At 43.9% G+C, this 17,534-nt stretch overlaps 1 protein-coding gene across 1 annotated transcript in view; it reads left to right on the top strand.

The window, feature by feature from the left end:
* The window catches only part of sema4c (sema domain, immunoglobulin domain (Ig), transmembrane domain (TM) and short cytoplasmic domain, (semaphorin) 4C), an 87,600-nt gene extending 72,382 nt beyond the window's left edge, over positions 1-15,218 (top strand). The window contains exons 10-17 of the mRNA XM_044025713.1: positions 1,239-1,414; positions 3,782-3,926; positions 4,639-4,852; positions 7,741-7,856; positions 9,018-9,175; positions 9,646-9,737; positions 9,947-12,420; positions 14,013-15,218. Coding sequence (XP_043881648.1) covers positions 1,239-1,414; positions 3,782-3,926; positions 4,639-4,852; positions 7,741-7,856; positions 9,018-9,175; positions 9,646-9,737; positions 9,947-10,851 — 1,806 coding nt within the window. The 3' untranslated portion in view covers positions 10,852-12,420; positions 14,013-15,218. The remainder of the gene's footprint in view (positions 1-1,238; positions 1,415-3,781; positions 3,927-4,638; positions 4,853-7,740; positions 7,857-9,017; positions 9,176-9,645; positions 9,738-9,946; positions 12,421-14,012) is intronic.
* The last annotated feature ends 2,316 nt before the right edge of the window (positions 15,219-17,534 follow it).

Here is a 17,534-nt window from a genome sequence, read left to right as displayed (position 1 = left end):
TTTGGCGTCACGTTACAGATACTAATGCAGCCGCAGAGTCGCGCTAACCTTTAAACTGAGCAAAATAGAGACGGATTGTCAGCAGTCTGAGGAGATGGGTGCAATTAAGTGCACAATATGAGCAGTGTTTTATGGGAAGTTCCCTTTTATGTCTGCACGGTGATGAACAATAAAGCTCTTTGGATCAGATGAGAAACAGATGCTCGCGCGTGATGTATACTGGAGAGCGGCGGGCGATGACTAATACACGGCGTCCTGCTGATAGTGTTACGCAATATATCTCACCGCCGTAATATGAGCATTTGCATTTTTTAATTCCTTTTTTTTTTTTGAGTTTTAATCACTGAGCGTAATCAGAGGAAATCTGGCAAACGGAAAAATATCCTGCGTTTCGGTGATGCTCTGTGAGGCTAATGACGTGCAACGTTAAAGAAAAAGAAGCAGCGAAGTAACCAGAACTTTTAAAAGTTTCTTCAAGTCTCTTTTATATCGAGTTTAATTTTATATCTGTTCTCAAGAGAGAACAGAAACCAAATCCTGAGTAGAAAACCAACTCGAGCTGAAACAATTCATCTATTATTAATCGATTATTAAATGAATCCATAACTATTTTGACAACCGGTTAATCGGGACAAAGCTTTTTTCATGATTAAAACAAGATTTCCGATTGTTGAAGCTTTTTAAATGTGAGTATTTCTCTTCATCTCTTTGCTCTGGAAAAGAAAGAAATCAGTAAACGTGAATCATTTTGGTTTAAGACATTTTCTGATATTTTATGGACCAACTCAGACTCTCTCTGTGAGAGACACTCTGCTTTGTCTTCTTTAGGGAACCTCTGCACACACGTCGCACTCACATGTCACTCACTATAATCCATAGTTCACTGTCTGTTTCTGGGACGCCTGTGAAGGGAGGTAGTGATGAGGTAAACAAACGGCCCGTGTCAGTGTCTCACGGTCAGTTAGTCTCTGGGATCCAGATTAGGCACCGAGTGAGTCTTTACACATGAGGAATAAACTTATTTGGACATATGTCCAGCTTTAAATAAAATGTTTTCTCAAACAGTCACAAGGTTTCCCAGAGTTCCTTCCACACAGAACTCTGTATTGATTTAAAATGTGTCTTGTGCAGTTGTTGGGATTTTAAAAGGTTGCGTGCTGGATTAAATCTAATAAATCAGGCCAATCACAATCAGTCCGTCTCATCCCCTTAATAAGAGCTCATGTGTCCTCTCGTAGGGGGATCTGGGCGGTACCAGGACCCTGCAGAAAAAGTGGACCACCTTCCAGAAGGCCCGGCTGGAGTGTTCCCTCCCAGAGCGCCACGTCTCCTTCAACAACCTGAGGGCCGTCTTCACGCTGCCGGGCCAGGACTGGCGGGGAACCACGTTCTACGGCATCTTCCACGCCCAGTGGTGAGTTTCGATCGGGCGCTAATGGAGACGTCTGCGTATCATCCTCAGATAGATGTGAGTTCATTAGCAGGGGTTTTATCTGCTGTCAAGGCGAGACATTACAGCAGCTATTCAACATGTCGAGTAGTGGACTGTTTATTAAGAGTGCGGGTCAGCCAGTCACTTTAGAATCATGTCTTTAATTATGGCCTTTGTGTGATTAGGCAGACCATTTACTGTGCAATTAGGCCTTGAACAGAATAGTCTTTTAAATGATACTACATTGAGTTGAATTGGACACAACTCAAGTGTGTTTTATTTGTGTTGTTAGTGATTAAATGATGATGTTTCAGATGATAGTGGAGCAATTTACTAAACAGAATCATAGCGATCAATGAAGCTCTTCTGCTGTGAACCGTGATGAGGGCAGAATATTATATAGAGAGAACCAAAGCTTTTTTCTTCTTTTTTTTTATTCCAATACTAAATAGCTGGCTAAATTAGCTGTATTGATTCATTCTTTTTCTCATAAGTCTGGCAAATTATTTATCCCAGAGCCTCTCGCTCTTGAAATGTCTTTCAATTTGAGAATTACGACTTTTAAAATTGACTCTTTTATTTCTCGGTGGGAGCTGAAATCCATCAGGCAATTGGCTGTTTTAGGACTACAGTAAATGATCTGTGCGGCCGATCTTTGATGAGCTGGTGAATGACACACAAATGTATGCCGTTAAACTTCGGACATGGCACCCAACTCTCAACGCCTTACAGTTGGAGTTTGTTTTATATTTGTTTACAAAATCCACGCGTGAGACCCAAGCATCATGATCGTGCACCAGCTCGATGGTGGATGTTGGGATGGAGCCAGGTCTCTGTAAAGATGTGGCGATAACTGTTTCCAATCTACTGTTGTCCCCACTCATCCGTTCCCCTTTTCCTGTTACCGGATGTCAGCCAGAAGTCAGCTGAGTGGAGGAACAGCCTTAGGTCCAAGTCTTTATCCCTGTGTGGTTTGATCACACTGCTGTCGTCATGTGCTTCACCAAGGGCAACGATGGCCTGAAAGTCTTCTCTTTGTGTTGATGAATAATAATAATAATAATAATAAAAAAAAAAACTTTTAAATTGAAGCAATGTTGGAAAAACAAAGTTCACGGGGAGGTGCGATAAAGCAAACATGAAACAACAACGCGATAATTAGAAAGGCCGACCACACTATCTTGTTTTAATTGGGGGTTGTGGCATTATTAGCAGTACAAAGGCTAGAGTTTGTTGGACCAAAACATAACATTAATGTGTTAATGAGTAAGTTTTCATCAAAAGGGAAAATAAGTGAAGGCAGGAGGTTTTCTTTGGAAGCTCAAAGTTGAAGACTTAGCCTAATTTGTCTCTGGGCAGTGCCCTTTGATGTGAGTCTTTTGTGTCCCTCAATGAGATATCATATCACAAAGTGAGCCACCAGCTTTGAACTTCAAGCTTTGTGTCTTCATTCAGAGCTGCTACTGCTGCTGGAATAAAGCCTTAATCATATTTCTGTGTGCGACTCACTGGGGGATTCCGCAAACCCCTCCCCCCCCTCGATAGAGATAACATTAAGATAATTGGACATTATGTAAATGATGACTCGGAGTTCAAGACATAATCTGACAGCGAAAACGCGAGTACAACACATCACTGCTGTCCTTTAGGTTTGACTTTCACCTTCCAAAAAAATCAATGTGCGCTGCTGTGCATTCACAGCGCCGCTCCGCTCCCTCACAGGACAGATCGCACTTTATATAATTTAACGGACACAACCGTTTACGGCTTTTTCTAATATGAAACTGGGAGCTGCTAAATTCAAGTTGTACCTCGGCCAGCGTTCTAACAAATAACTGCAATAAGCCTGGAATAGAAATGCATTTTTGCTTAGAGCGAATACATATATATATATATATATATATATTCATTTTTGTCTTTCTATGAACATAAGAGTCAGTGGATTTAAAAGCTGCACTCCTAAAGGTTATTTTTTTGGTTGTTGTTGTTGTTGTTTTATGAGGAGGATGAGTGGCCCGCAGCTATGATTTAATGTGTCGTGTCAATACGCACTTTTAGTGCCACTTAAGTTCTGAAATTTGGCTGGAAGAAAACATAAGCTCATATACCCTTGACTTTACCATTAAATGAAATGGGGTTCCGGAATCACGGCACCAGAAAGGGGTATTTCAGTGTGCCACAGACTGTGTCTCACACACTGTTATTGACTTTTGTCAACATGATCATTTAGACTTCATATTCCATGCATTGGAGAACAGATTGATGTGGCCGTTCTCCCGCGTTCGTCTCGCTTTACTACTAATGTGTCTCTCAGTGTCTTTGACGGCCTCGTCTCTGAATCCTCCTCAGGGGAGACGTGGACGTGTCGGCCGTGTGCCAGTACCAGGTCAGCGATGTGAAGAAGGTGTTTGAGGGATCCTACAAGGAGTACAGGGAGGCGTCTCAGAGGTGGGGACGCTACACCGGTGCTGTCCCTGTCCCTCGGCCTGGCTCGGTAAGAACCTTGGAACCGTAACGCACAGTCATTTCTGCCACTCACTCGCAATATCAACAGAGTTTGATGATGTCGGGAATTGTTGTCTCCTTTGGTTTTATGAGGAGAGCGCAGTAGTCGTGATCCATTTGTGACGAATACACTGAATATTCCTTCATGGGCCTTTGCCCCACAAGTTAAAGCAGAGACGACTAAGTGGTCATTAAAACGCAAAACAAAATGAAACCTTGAAGAGAAATGTGAATTTCTAGCCTTATGAAACGTACTCTTCGATACTATATTGCCTACACGTTATATCTTTAAGTCGTGCACCTCAAATGTGAAGTGGTTCTGTGTGGCAGCTTTTCTTTATCCGCGACTGCATCTTAAAAAGAAAGGATTAGTGGGCAGGAAAGGGATGGAAGCAGGAGAAGAATGAGAGCGAGAGAAGTTTGGGAGGCAGAGGGTGGCGATGGAAGTTCACCAGCAAAAGTTGGCGCGACACAAAAAGCTAAGAATGTAACGACGCGCGACGAAAGGAAAGGGAGCAGAGGAAAGGGTGTAATGGCAGGCGGAGGTGAAAGTAAAAGAACGATGAAGAGGGAGGGAAGAGGGAGGGCAGCATGTGTGAGCCAGTTAACCATGCCAGCTGCAGCTAAAAAGTTTCCTCCTCTGTCTCCTTCCCTTCGCCCCTCTCACTCTTCCTTGTGTCCTGTCCTCCATTCTGCTGCAGTGTATAAGTAACTCAGACAGGGAGAACGGCTACAACAGCTCTCTGCAGCTGCCTGATGGCACGCTCAACTTTGCCAAGAAGCACCCGCTGATGGAGGACAAAGCTCTGGCTCGCCCCCTGCTGCTCGCCAAGGGCGTCAACTTCACCAGGCTGGCAGTGGATCGGGTCAGTGCCCTGGACCTGCGGGCGTACAACATGCTCTTCATTGGCACAGGTACAAAATGACATGAAGGCAGGAAAGTTGTCCTTCAACATCTGTCAACTCTGACCTCTTCATACTCAGCCACACTTTTACCTAACAAGACGTAACAATCACCACTTTCTCTACTTCATAGGTTTTTAGTCATCAAAGTTTCTTGCTCTTTTCTGACTAGTTTTGCAGGGCGGTTGTGTTCCATTGCTCTCTATAGTATGTGCTTTTATTCTTGTTTTGCCCACGGCCTGCAGAATGGCATTCTCACAGTGTGGTGGCGGAGAAAATGCAAGTGCAAAGTCTTCCTTCCCATGTCCCAGTTTCCTCACACTGTGGCTGAGGATGTGTTTTTTTTTTTGTCTGTGTGGGTTGACGGGAAGAAGTTCCACACAGCGCGTGGTGAGGAGATGAGAGAGCACAGTCCCTGGCAGCAGACAGGGAGGGACAGGTACTGGCATTAGGAAAGGTGGCACGAAACATCATGCCATCTGGCCACATTTCAGTTGGGTTTCAATTAAGGGCTTGAAATGCATGTTAGGATCCGTCTTCAGGCATCAAAGGGAAACATCTTTGTGTGCGTGACTTAATTAATATCTTTGTCAGTGTCCGTCGGGCCTGAGTGCAGGTGTCCTGTCCTGGCACGGATCGGAAATCAGTCGACCGTCCCAAAACCTTATTCATGAGCAACAGATCTGGCAGTGGACTACGGGGGCTGTGAATATGAATGTCGCTAATCTCATGAATGGAGAGAAAGTTGGCTTCTTACCATTCAGACCACTGCAGCAGCAACCGACAATCAGTATGTTAGTAAAAAAAAACAATTACTGTATTAGTCCAATTAAAACAAGACACGTTAACAGAACTTAAATTGTGCTATATGCTGACCTGTCCCTATGTCATGGTACGGTCCTGGTTTGGAACGATAATGCCCTAAGACAAGGGTTGGGTTTCGACTGAGAATAGAACCTTTACTTGGTATATATGTATATATACATGTATATATACATATATGTATAGTTTTGGACTGAGAAGATGGAGTTTATACTGTGTTATACTTTGTTGTTGTCTTGGTCTGTGATGCAATAGTTCACCCCAAAAAAATGCAAAATATGACCAAGCGGAAAGGGCCATATCGCCACCTAGTGTAGTGGAGGTGGAATCTCTTCCCCCTGAGTGCTTGCATACTGGGACGAGTACAGGACGCACACAGTTGAAGTCGAGCTCTAACCGTTGCAGTTCGACCTAACCACCCGTTCAGTCGCGCTAACACACTCACAGATTGATACCCATACAAACACGCACTCGTGCTCATGCTCCTTGCACCAAGGGCAGTCGTCCCTGGCCAGTCATGCGTCGCAGCACAAACTCTATAGCTGTTAGGTGCAGCTACAGCGACAGCTGAAAAGAGAGGGATGCAGCGCTTATGGAGATTTCTCAAAGTCCAGGAACAAGAGAAGAAATGTGGTCAGGACGAGCTGTGAGAGGGAAGTGTGATGACACGCATGTATGCATATGTGTGTGTGTGTGTGTGTGTGTGTATTTCCTCCTCATAACCTCCTTGTTAGCTGCAGGGCTGCTTTTCATATTATCCATGACAGTCTCTTAATCAAGCACACGTCACATGACACATCAAGGTCACCCCCACCAGCTGTGCCTGAAATGCGCTTCTTTCATCATGGGGAATCTAAAGTTGCTCACAATGCCCTACATGAAAGGAACATGAGATCTCTGCTTCCTCCTGCTCCGGCACCAGCTCCCCGTACGCCCTTTAAAAACCTTCAAATGTCTCTTATAATATTACTTTTACCCGAGGTGCTGAAAGGCCTCGAACAGCGTCTCCACTCTCTTAAATTCACCTTCTAATAGTTCCTCGCTGAGACGAGTACGTTCTGGCAGGTGAACTTCTTTTCTTTTCCCAGATTGACAGTTGCAGAGTGTGTTATGACACGATAACAGTGCGACGACGGTGCATTCTTTGTGTCTTTTTTTGTTTGTTTTAAGTACAGGAATAATTAAAGGAATTAATTATTGTTGTTATAACATACTGATACTTATTCAGCACTAAATTTGCCATGCAGGAACAAGGCTGAGACACAGATGCTCTCCTTAATTAAAAGCATGGCTGCCAACAGGGGACACAAAGAAGAACAGATTTTAGCCAAGGATATGTTCACCGCTGTATCTCGCCGGTAGACGGCCTTTTACAACTGGACACCTGTAGTTTGTGTTACTTTGGAGACGCACATCCCCAGGGCTGCGTATGTGAACTATGCCTTTAAGAAAACATCATATGATCTTTAAGGACAGCACAGGAATAATTGAAAACGCCAATTACTGCATCTTCACTTCCAGGAATCTTGGAAATAGAATTAACGTCATACCTGTGTTTTTCCTGTTCTGGGAAGTCAAAAACTACCGCTGATTTTCTTTTTGCAGTCACTATAAGAAAGTGTTTATTCGCATACACTGTGACTGCGTTCTTTAATATTTAAATACGTTGCTGTGGCATCAAAGGAGTGCGTTTGCGTATCGTAATGTATCATCATGAATATTTAAACGGGTTCCTTAACAGTCACAGGTGTGAGTTGCTGAATGTTTCTGCATATCATCAATGTTTAAGTGAAATATCGTGCAGTCACCGGCGTCTATTCACTGATCTTTAATATTCAAATTGATTAGTGTGCGGGTAATTTTATGTAGAACATCTTTATTATTCTGATGAACTAGTGGGCTTTGAAAATGTGAAAAGTTTGAAAATATATGTTTTTATGCATGCCGTGAAAAATTGCCCTCATGGTTCGGGGGGAAAATCCATTCCATTGAAGTCAAGTTTGAGTGAAATTGAAAGTTTGACTGAACACAGCAGATGTGCGCTGAATCTGCCTTGCTCTTCCTTGCCTGTGTTGCAGCGGAGGGCTGGCTGCAGAGAGTGGTGATCCTTGGCACCGAGGCCCACGTGATAGAGGAGATCCAGCTGTTTGAGTCAGGTCAGCCAGTGGACAGCCTGACCATCTCCCACTCCAAGGTAAGGAAACACGGGCAGTATGTCAGACATGCACTGAACTCTAAAATCTGGAAACATGGAAGACTGCAGGAAGAATCAAATGCCATTTTGTGAAAATCTGGTCAGAATAGAGAGATACTACTCTGTGTGTAGCATGCTGGAAAACCCTCGCTTACTTTTCCCTTTCCGTGCAATAACAGTGCAAAGTAGCAGTGAATGTCAACGGCCCTTTAAAATCCGCGTATTAGCGTCTGATTTGTGTGATCTGATCACAAGTTTTCAGCTCTAAGCACAGGTTCGACTTACTCAGAACACATTCAGGGCCTCCTCAGCTGACGTCCCTCTGATAAAGAGCAGGGAAGTGAGATCTTATCACAAGTGGTCACATGGCTGTAACTCCATTATCAGAATAGTGATGGGGGAGGAGGTTGTCGGTAGTTCTGTCCTTGTTTTGAGAATCCCTTGTCCACCTGAGCATATTCCTCTAAGGCTCATATTTCTGTATCACCTTTTCATTGGTATTCAGTGATAGAAGCAGAATTTTGTCTTTGTTGATCTATTAATGCCCTTTTTGGCAGACTCTTATAATCATAAATAGGCTCAGTAGCACTCAGCAGATGTTTTTTATCAAGACTGCCCTTTCCCAGATCAAGTGTCACCTCCCCTCATGAATCCAAATCTCTCTTCACAATAACAGTAATTACAGTCCTTCACAACAGTGGGAATTGAACCCTTGCCCGTGTTGTTTTCGCAATCTGCCGGCGCTGTCAACTGAGCCTGTGTGCTGACACCGGCCATGTCCCCGCGGCTCCGCAGTGACATGTCTGCCGATCGATGCAGTTTTGATGGGGTGTTCCTAGCTCCAAAGCCCACTGCTTATCTCATTACTGCTGGCTCAGCCGCGACCAGACATTTTATAACAGCTTTTTAGAAAAGAGCGTAAGGCAGATTGGATTGGAAAAGGGTCGAGGGAGTGAATGTTATTGTAATTGAGAGTCATTATCCCATTATCTCCTCAAACCCCAAACTGAGTCACTTTCTCCCTGCCTCACTCTCTCTCTGTTTGTCTTCTGTCTTGGTTTTTTGTTTTTTTTCCACATCCCTCTCTGGATTCTGTCTCTGGATGTGTGACGGAATCTGTTCTTTGTCTTCACCCGTCTCCCTCCGTCTCTTTCTGTGTAGAAGTACGTGTACATCGGCTCTCGTTCAGAGGTTCTCCAGCTGCCCTTGGCCAACTGCAGCCGCTATCAGTCTCAGCCAGATTGTCTTCTCGCCCGCGACCCCTACTGCGCCTGGGACAGTGAGGGTCGGGCTTGTGTCCGCATCGACCTCCACCGCGGGTGAGACCTACGTGCATTCATTAGTGCATACGAGTCAATAAGGCTTGGTATAGATATCTGAGATTAAAAGAACCAGTATTTAGATAGAATTCTCTTTAAACTCCACACAACCAGCAATGCTAATGTTTTTTAATGCTGTGGTGATGGAGGAACCTTCTGCATATCAAGTGAGGATGATATTTACCAGATCTGATTTGGACGTAAAGGCTGATGTATCTGCATAAATAAGAGCACTGATATGTTATCTGTAGCCGAAGCTATCAAACTATCTGGTTAAAACCTGGTTTCAAGGTTGCTGCTTTTTTAAATGATAGATTCAGTCTATTCTGAGTCGAGTTGTAATTATTATCTACAGTTTGCACACATAAAAGCGTCGGTGCAGTCTCGTCTGACGTTTTCAGATCGGAAATTTCCCTCAGGCCCAGTGAGAGACTGTTATTATTCTCTGCTTTCTGCCCTTTCCTCTCCAGGTCCACATCCTCCCTGTCACAAGACCTCATGCTGGAAAGGTTCAGCCGAGGAAAAGCCAAGTTTGATAAGCCCGTCTCCATCCCCAGCCCTGGTGAGTGTGGGGCCACATCTCAGTAGTGGCCCCTTGTGGGAATAGACTGCCAGTGCAGATGCAAGTCAGTTAGTATAGAAAGATAATGAACTAGAGCTTGAAGGAAGTGAGAGCTGGATGCTGGAGAATATGATTTGGTTTATGGAATGAGTTTTAAACCCCACTCCTACTGTCTACTCTTCCCCTCCACTTTTCCTCTCGGTTTGCAGAAAACTCCCGTCTGAGGAACATAACTGTGGTGGTGGGATCTGACATTGCCGCCCTGGTGCTGCCCTGTCAGCTGATCTCCAACCTGGCTCAGCCCTACTGGGTTGTAAACGACCGAGAACTACAGCTGGGAGACCCAGAGGCTGGAGGCCCGCGATTTGACCGCAACCTCAAAGCCCTCGTCATCCCTGAAGCGCGGCAGATGCAAGCCGGAAGCTACATCTGCTACTCTGAGGAGCAGGGGGTCAAGTTTCAGACGGAACGCTTCCAAGTGGCCGTGGTGGCCAGCGCCCCAATCTTCATGGAGGCCCGGGCTCCAGACAGCAGCATGGGGCTGTTCTGGGTGCTGGTCATCACCCTCGGAGCTGCGTGCTTGCTGCTCCTCGTGGCAGCTCTTTACCTGCGCAGAAGGCTGAAGCTGGCGTTAGGAAAGGGCGCGGACATGAAGCCTCTCGAGAGCACACTGGTCTACCCCATCACTCTGCCCAAGGAACCGCCCACCTTTGTGCCCAGCAAGATGCCCAGTGACGAGGACCGCTTCTGGGAAACCGGCGCCAACTACTACTACTCAGACGGCTCGCTGAAGATCGTTCCCGGTCATGCCCTGGGACCCACCAGCGTCAGCAGCACGGCGTCACCCAGCGCCATTCCCGGCCAGCCCATCCACTCCCCTAGCCGTCTCAGCCTTACCAACATACGGGGCTCCGGTAGCAACGGTTACATCCGCCTCAACCTGAGCACAGCAGGGGAGGAGAGGGCTAGCGGTGCTGGTGCTGGGGGCGGCGGGCTCGGAGGCCTCGGCATGGGTGGGAACGACTACTCAAGCCCCTTCAAGGAAGAGCTGAGGCGCACCCTTCAGCAGAGAAGTGTCCTGCCCGACGCCAACCCAGAGGAGTCATCTGTCTAGGCCTGTCCTCCTCCGTCGCCATTTCTAAGTTGGAAAAACAAAACAACCAACCTACCTCCCTCCCTGTGAGGATGCCTGCTCTCTCTCTCTTTCAGTGACAAGCTGTTAATCCCCTGTGCGCTCTCTCACTCTGCCAATGCCTGTTTGGTTCACTGTAGACATTTATAGCACACAGCATGTTAATTATACACATTCATACACCGTGTTCGCCAACATGCACTCCTGTAATTATTGTGTTCCGGACGGCATCGCCACTTGTGTAAATTTTGTATTTAAGAGGCCCGAATGCGGAGAGGAGCCCCGCGAGTGTGGAAATCAAGCAGACGGCGTTCCATGACGGGCACGTTTCTTCTTCTTCGTTGTGTGGACCAAGCGAGGCTTTTTATCGCCACATGACGAACAGCAAATGCAAGTGACTGGAAATATTGAACTGAGTCCCTGTCCTTCTGAAAGCTTACTGCACTTAAAAAGTGGAAGCACGTCTTCCGTTTTTGTATTCGTGAGCCATGAGTGTGAGAGCGGTATAAAAAGACTAATTAATCTCCAAGCAAGACGACAATCATGTCCCTTCAGCAGGAGCTCTGCTTAGGACAGAGAGACGAGGGGAGAGAGAGAGCCAGAGACAAAGAGAGAGGAAATTAAATAGAAAACGAAGTGAATCGGCAAGAAAGGCCTGATGGGGGTTTTTTTCAATGAAGGACAGTCTCTCAAGACTTTGTCAGCTCAATTTGTGTTTTTTTTTCTTCCGCATTGTATTTACCCACGGAGAACGTCCTTCAATCCTCTCCACTTTCATTTGTTGTGCTGGTTGCTTTGAATTAAGACATTTCTTGTTGTTCTTTACTTGTTGCTTTTCTATGTTGTACGGACTACAGCAGTGTTCAAATGATTGTCATGTGACTGATGCCCCGCCCCCCTCCGTGAGTGACTCTGTGAGGACAAGCGCCTTCGTTCCTTGTTCAGCTCTGCACGGTGACCCTCGAATGCACGTTCAAGTTCCGCGTACCACAAGTTTGCGCCACATGACATTTGCACATTGTAAAAGAGATCTGTGTTTCGGACGTTTGTTCAACTCCTCAGAAAAAGAAGAGGCTGTTTGCGTTCAGCTCGGAAACAGCGGAGAATAATTGCACACCTAATTCCAAATTGAAGTTGACGTGAAGACATTTTGGCATGGAGAATGTAGTTGAACCTTCACTGTTGTGACCGCTGTGGATGTCTCATTAAGTGCTTTATATTGGTGTTTGGTGAGGGTGGTGACAAGAAGGAAACTAACCCTCCCACTCACCTACACACACACACACACACACACCCCGGACTGCAGTGTGTTTGTGATGCACCCTTAAACCCCCATGGAACCCCCTCCCTCTTACCGATGCCCAGAGACTGACCCAGGGCCACTGTGGACTCCTGCAGAGGAAGAACACTGTAAAACACATCCACAGAGAACGAACACACACACAGTTTAAAGAGAAGAACGGACAGACAGACAGGCAGACAGACAGACTAATGCTGCTGAGCTGAAGAACAGCTGGCTGGAGACAGGAAGCAGCCATGAACCAGTGACAGGTATTGTTCCACTTAATTAAATTCTTGCAAACAAAGTCCTAACCTTTAATGATTTCCAATTTTGCTTCTTTTTGTTGTTGTTAGTGCTACTCAGTGCTTTGTTTAGAATCACTCAGTTTATTCATCTGGGTTCTCTGGCTGTCTCTCTGTTTAACTTAGTGCAACAACAAAAAAAGGAATCATTTAACATTCTGAAAAATATGCAATTTACTTGCTGAGAATTTAATTAGAAGAGCTAAAACACTGAAGCTGTAGTTGTGATGCAGCTAGGGACAGTTGTATGAGCTATGGACACATGTTGTCAGCATCGTTGAGCTTAAGAATACGCTCAACCTTTTCCACTTTGTAAACCACTCATTGTCCTGGGTCACACGAGCTGGTCTGCTACGGCCGCATTAGGTCCATTTTTGTCACATTGGTACATCCCACAAACAATTTCAAACACCGAAGTCACCAAATAATACCGAAATAGGCAATAGATTAACAACTCCTGTGTCCCGTGATGTAAAATCTATGATTTTCTCTATGCACTTTGGTGCAGGAAGTGACACAAGCTACAAACACACAATCACTGATTTAAGCAGGTGGAGATTTTATTACATTAATCTTTAGTTAAGAAACACAAGGAAAACGTGTTTTTCCATGTGTCACTCGCTCATACGACCAACAACAAACACACAAAAAGATAATGACCAACTAGTCACCGACTCCAGGAAGCTTCAAGCTAGGACATTGTACAGCACAGAAGCTAACAGCACAGAAGCTAACAGGGGTTTTTTTTTTGGTAAACAAAGTCCTCACTTGCTGTTTTTTAGTCTTTATGTTCCGAGTGGAGAAAATAAGACAGTAATGCAACATTACTGATGCCAGCTGTGGTTAAACACCACCACTAACCAACCAAACTAGCCTGAATGCTATTCTAAGCTAAGCTAAGCTCAGCTAGCCATCTCCTGACTCCTGTAACTGCTTCCAGACAGATAAGAAAGCAAACAAGTCAACTTTACAAAATAAAAGACTTCATTTAAATGATCACATTCGTATCTAAACATACAGCATACGCTCGGGTCTTTTTTTAATGCGCGCGTTCCGTTGTCAAAGTCTTAGGGAACAGGTGCATCACAAAGTGTTTCATAGAAAAAGATAAGAAAAGGCTCGGCTGAAGAAACAGAAATAGTTTTGAACTGCCAAAGATTAAAATGGGTTTACGTGAGGAAGAGCTTTGTCAGAATGGAACATCTGTTTGTTAAAAAATGTTCTATTTACAAGATTGGGAAGTGTCACGTATTAGTTTCTCATATACCTCGAGGTGTTCTTTTTTTTTCTTTTTACATCACTTTTCTTTTATCTGCAATAATTTAGCATGGTAAAGTGTAGTGTTAGCACAAAGTACCTCTCTAATTCACACGCAGGCCCGTCTGCTCAAAGTGTTCCTGGCAATGTCATGATGTCCTGGAAAAATATGACCTAGTTTTCCACCTGATTATAAGAAACTCTGAAGCACTGCCAACGCTTACAAGTGTGATGAAGCCACAATGTGCTCAGCTCTCTGTGTTACTAAATATACATTATTTTGTCTTTGCTTTGTCCATCAGGGGTGACTGTGGTGGGGTTTTTTGGGACCAGAGGAGAAGGACAAAAAGACTGTGTTTGTGTCGTTCCACTGTGTGCAGATCGCTGACGAAGATGTAGAATATCAAAAGTCATCCCCTTGTTGAAGAGGTACTCGGCGTTCAGCGCTCCATCCCAGTGTTGCATGATCCTCTGCAAGTGGACTGTGCATCTTTGATATGATCATCCTTGTACAAGTGCATCGTTTTAATCGATGCACTTTTTTTTTCTTTTTTTTTTGGGGACTTTTACAGACACTAACATTGTGGAACATGTCGTGTTCTCGTTGAAAAAAAAAAACAACTAAATATGTCTGATTTCAATTGTTCAAGGATTGTACAGGAACTCATGGCAACATTTCCACACGTTTACGTTTCTCTGTGCCTCGCCACCTTTTAAATAAGCCAAAGTAGACTGCAGTTGCTTTTGTTCTTCTGTCGTTAGGATCCTTCAATTAACTTTATTTGATTCCAGATCGATATTTAAGTCGCAGCGGTCCGTCCACTTTGCTACACTGAGCTGATGTCTGCAACGTTTCTGCAGCAAATTTTCCCTCAAGCAAAACACAAAAGGCTTGATGCCAATGGACGTCCTGTTTACCTCCTGTTTACAGTACGTAAGTAGTGGTCTGCTGAATTCAATGTACCAAAACCTTTCCCATTATTTAATTTGTCTGCTCCTGTAAAAACCAAATAAGTAGCTGCTGATCAGTAATTAAATAAGGCCACATAATAGTATTCATTTACCAGAGGCAGAAAAAAAACCAACACATTAGCTCTTTACACTGGTAGTTATGTCGTAATGTATTCCATTTTTTACGATTAGGCTTTTACCTTAATTTATCTTGTTGTAAAAAAAAAAAAGAAGATAAAAACAGGCATCAAGCTGGGGAAAATGCATGTGTAATGCACGTTATGTGCATCTCCTCAGTTCTTCCTAAATTCTTGTTTGCTCGAATTATTTATCTCACACAAGGCTTTAAGTTCTGCTGTGTTCGCTCACGTTCATATTTGTATTATTTTATTATCATCATTTCATTTTTGCCCCATCTTTGCTGGTCTGTTACTGTTTGTTTTTAAAGTATGTTAAGTAACTTATTTCACTTGTACAAACATGTTGATATTTATTATCATTGTACATATGTCCTTATTTTTTATATGTGTATATATACACAAATAAAAATAGAGATATACCCGGGGGGTGTGAGCTTTGTTTTTAAACGTCAGTTTACCTGTGACAGGCAGCGGCCGAGGTTTTTTCTGTGTGGAGGAGCTTTGTCACATCTGAGGAAAATAACCCTGGTGTCAGAGCCGTCAGAGTTATCTTTCTCAGGGTTATCAGAGCCGTGTTTACCAAGACACAGAGGGTGCTAACGAAAAGACGGCGGGGAAATGGAAAACGTGGGATTTCTTGGCTGTCTAGAAGCTCAGAGTCTGTGCTTAATCGAGTAAGTTTGATTGATTTATTTTTAACCTGTCTCCTGTTTTGTCACCAAACTTTGCCAATGTGTAATTTAAAAAGTGTCCCTGAACATCTGACAGTGATCGCCAGCCAGAGTTTACTCTATGCAGTTCTTCTTTAAGACAAAAATATGTTTAATAGACACACAGATTTGTGTTTTATATGCAAAGAAGCAGCAGTCAGCAGCAGGTGAGCAGAGATTAAAAATAAAGTAAAAAGGTTCTATTGTAAGTAAAGTTCTGACAGAAAGTCCTCAGGGGGGTTGTGGCATTTGTAAAGAAAGCTTTTCAAGACATTAAAATCTTTTACTGATGCTCTTTTTCCACCTGATGTGGACAACCCGTGGATAAGAGGAAAGGAAGTGGGCTCCTAAGTGGAAGGTCAACAGTTTAGTTCTGGGAAAGTGCGGATAAGTGCTGCCCACTCCTCCTGTGCCCAGTGTGTGTGTGTGTGTGTGTGTGTTCACCACTGGTGTGTCATAGCGGGGCTTAAATGCAGAGGTTAAATTCACTGTCTGTGCAGAAAAGGACACACCTTCTCTTTAATTGAAGCACTCTCCTTTGTTTTCCCCACCGACTGAAAAACTGCTGCACAAACCAGGTCAAATTCTCCAGCTTCGTGGAACAATTACCATGTATTGCATTAAGACAAACTTACAGCAGAAGTAAAGAGACCCATCTTGGCTCATGTTAAAGGACATCAAATTTGGAATGAAATTCAAAGGAACACATTTGGGACGAGACAGCTGGTGTTGATGGAGGAGACTTGAGCTCCTCTGACAGACTTGTACATGCATCAAACACAACTGTTGGACAAACCACCAATTAGTTAAACATCACGCTGCATCACATGGTGCCTGTGATGACAGGGAGGATCTTAAGTGTAAGGAGATGTATTTATAGTGACATAATGAGGCCATGGAAGTACATCGAAAAACATGCTTAAAGAAAGTTGAGAGAGTGACAAACTAAAAGTATTGAGGGACGGCGTTCACTGATAAATCAGTGTCAAACCTGGAAATGATGATGTTCTCAAATGTCTTGTTTTTGTCCACAAACCAAAACGATTTCTTTGTTTTATGGAGCAAAAAAAGGAAGCAAAGCAATCAGAAATCGTGTTTTAATGATGAAAAAAGCTTCGCACCGATTCATCGATGATCAAAATAGTTGACGACTAATTTAGTAATTGATTAATAATCGAGTAATTGTTTCAGCTCTTATGTATTCTAACAAAAAAAAAATGTTGGTTAATCTTTCCTTAACTTTAACATTGAAAGGTGCTCTGACTCATACAGAAACTGTTATTTTAGAATGAACTGTTTCTTTTCCTGAGATTGTTTCTTCCCAACAACAACAACAACAACAACAACAACAACAGTCAAGCTTGGATTGCACAGACTTGCCACATGCTTGATGCGGCGGACACAGTCCCAGCTGTGCAGAGAGGCTGCTCACGTTTGCGTCTGATCTCCGTGTACTCAGCTGCATCACAGCCTCTCAATAAGCTTTACTGGGCTTTCTTCAACACTTCACCCACCTGTTGGGGCTTAGTGATTTTTCAGCTCCACAGGCTGGAGATAATGCAAAACCACAGATTACACAATATATCATCGTATTTTTGGTGAATATGTTTTAATTATATATTTTAAATCAAGGCAACATTCATGTTGGCCCATGTTGCTGGTTGTTAAGCTCCTTGCCAACTGAGCTGTTTTAGCTCCAAGCCAGTGTGGCCCAAAACAGTCTCTTTTGTTGAAAAACAGAATAAATAAAATATATAATGTCAAACTATACAACCTTCCAAAGATGGGGGGGGCTACCTGTCTGGCTGACAGATGGGGGAGTTAAACTTTGAGCATCAGGTCAGCTTTGAATCAACCAACTGAGAGTGCAATGCAGTCAAGCTCCAGCTGTTTAGTTTCACCAAAGCAAACAGCAGCTGGGGCCTTATAGACGAGGGAGTAAATTCCAAGACAAGTGCAAAACAAGTTTAAACACAGAGTGTTTTCCAGATAAAAAGTAACACAGAGCAAAATCATGAAAAAT

The sequence above is a fragment of the Solea senegalensis genome, linkage group LG5, assembly GCF_019176455.1.
Source record: "Solea senegalensis isolate Sse05_10M linkage group LG5, IFAPA_SoseM_1, whole genome shotgun sequence".
NCBI lineage: Eukaryota > Metazoa > Chordata > Actinopteri > Pleuronectiformes > Soleidae > Solea > Solea senegalensis.
This window is presented reverse-complemented; position numbering and strand designations above follow the sequence as displayed.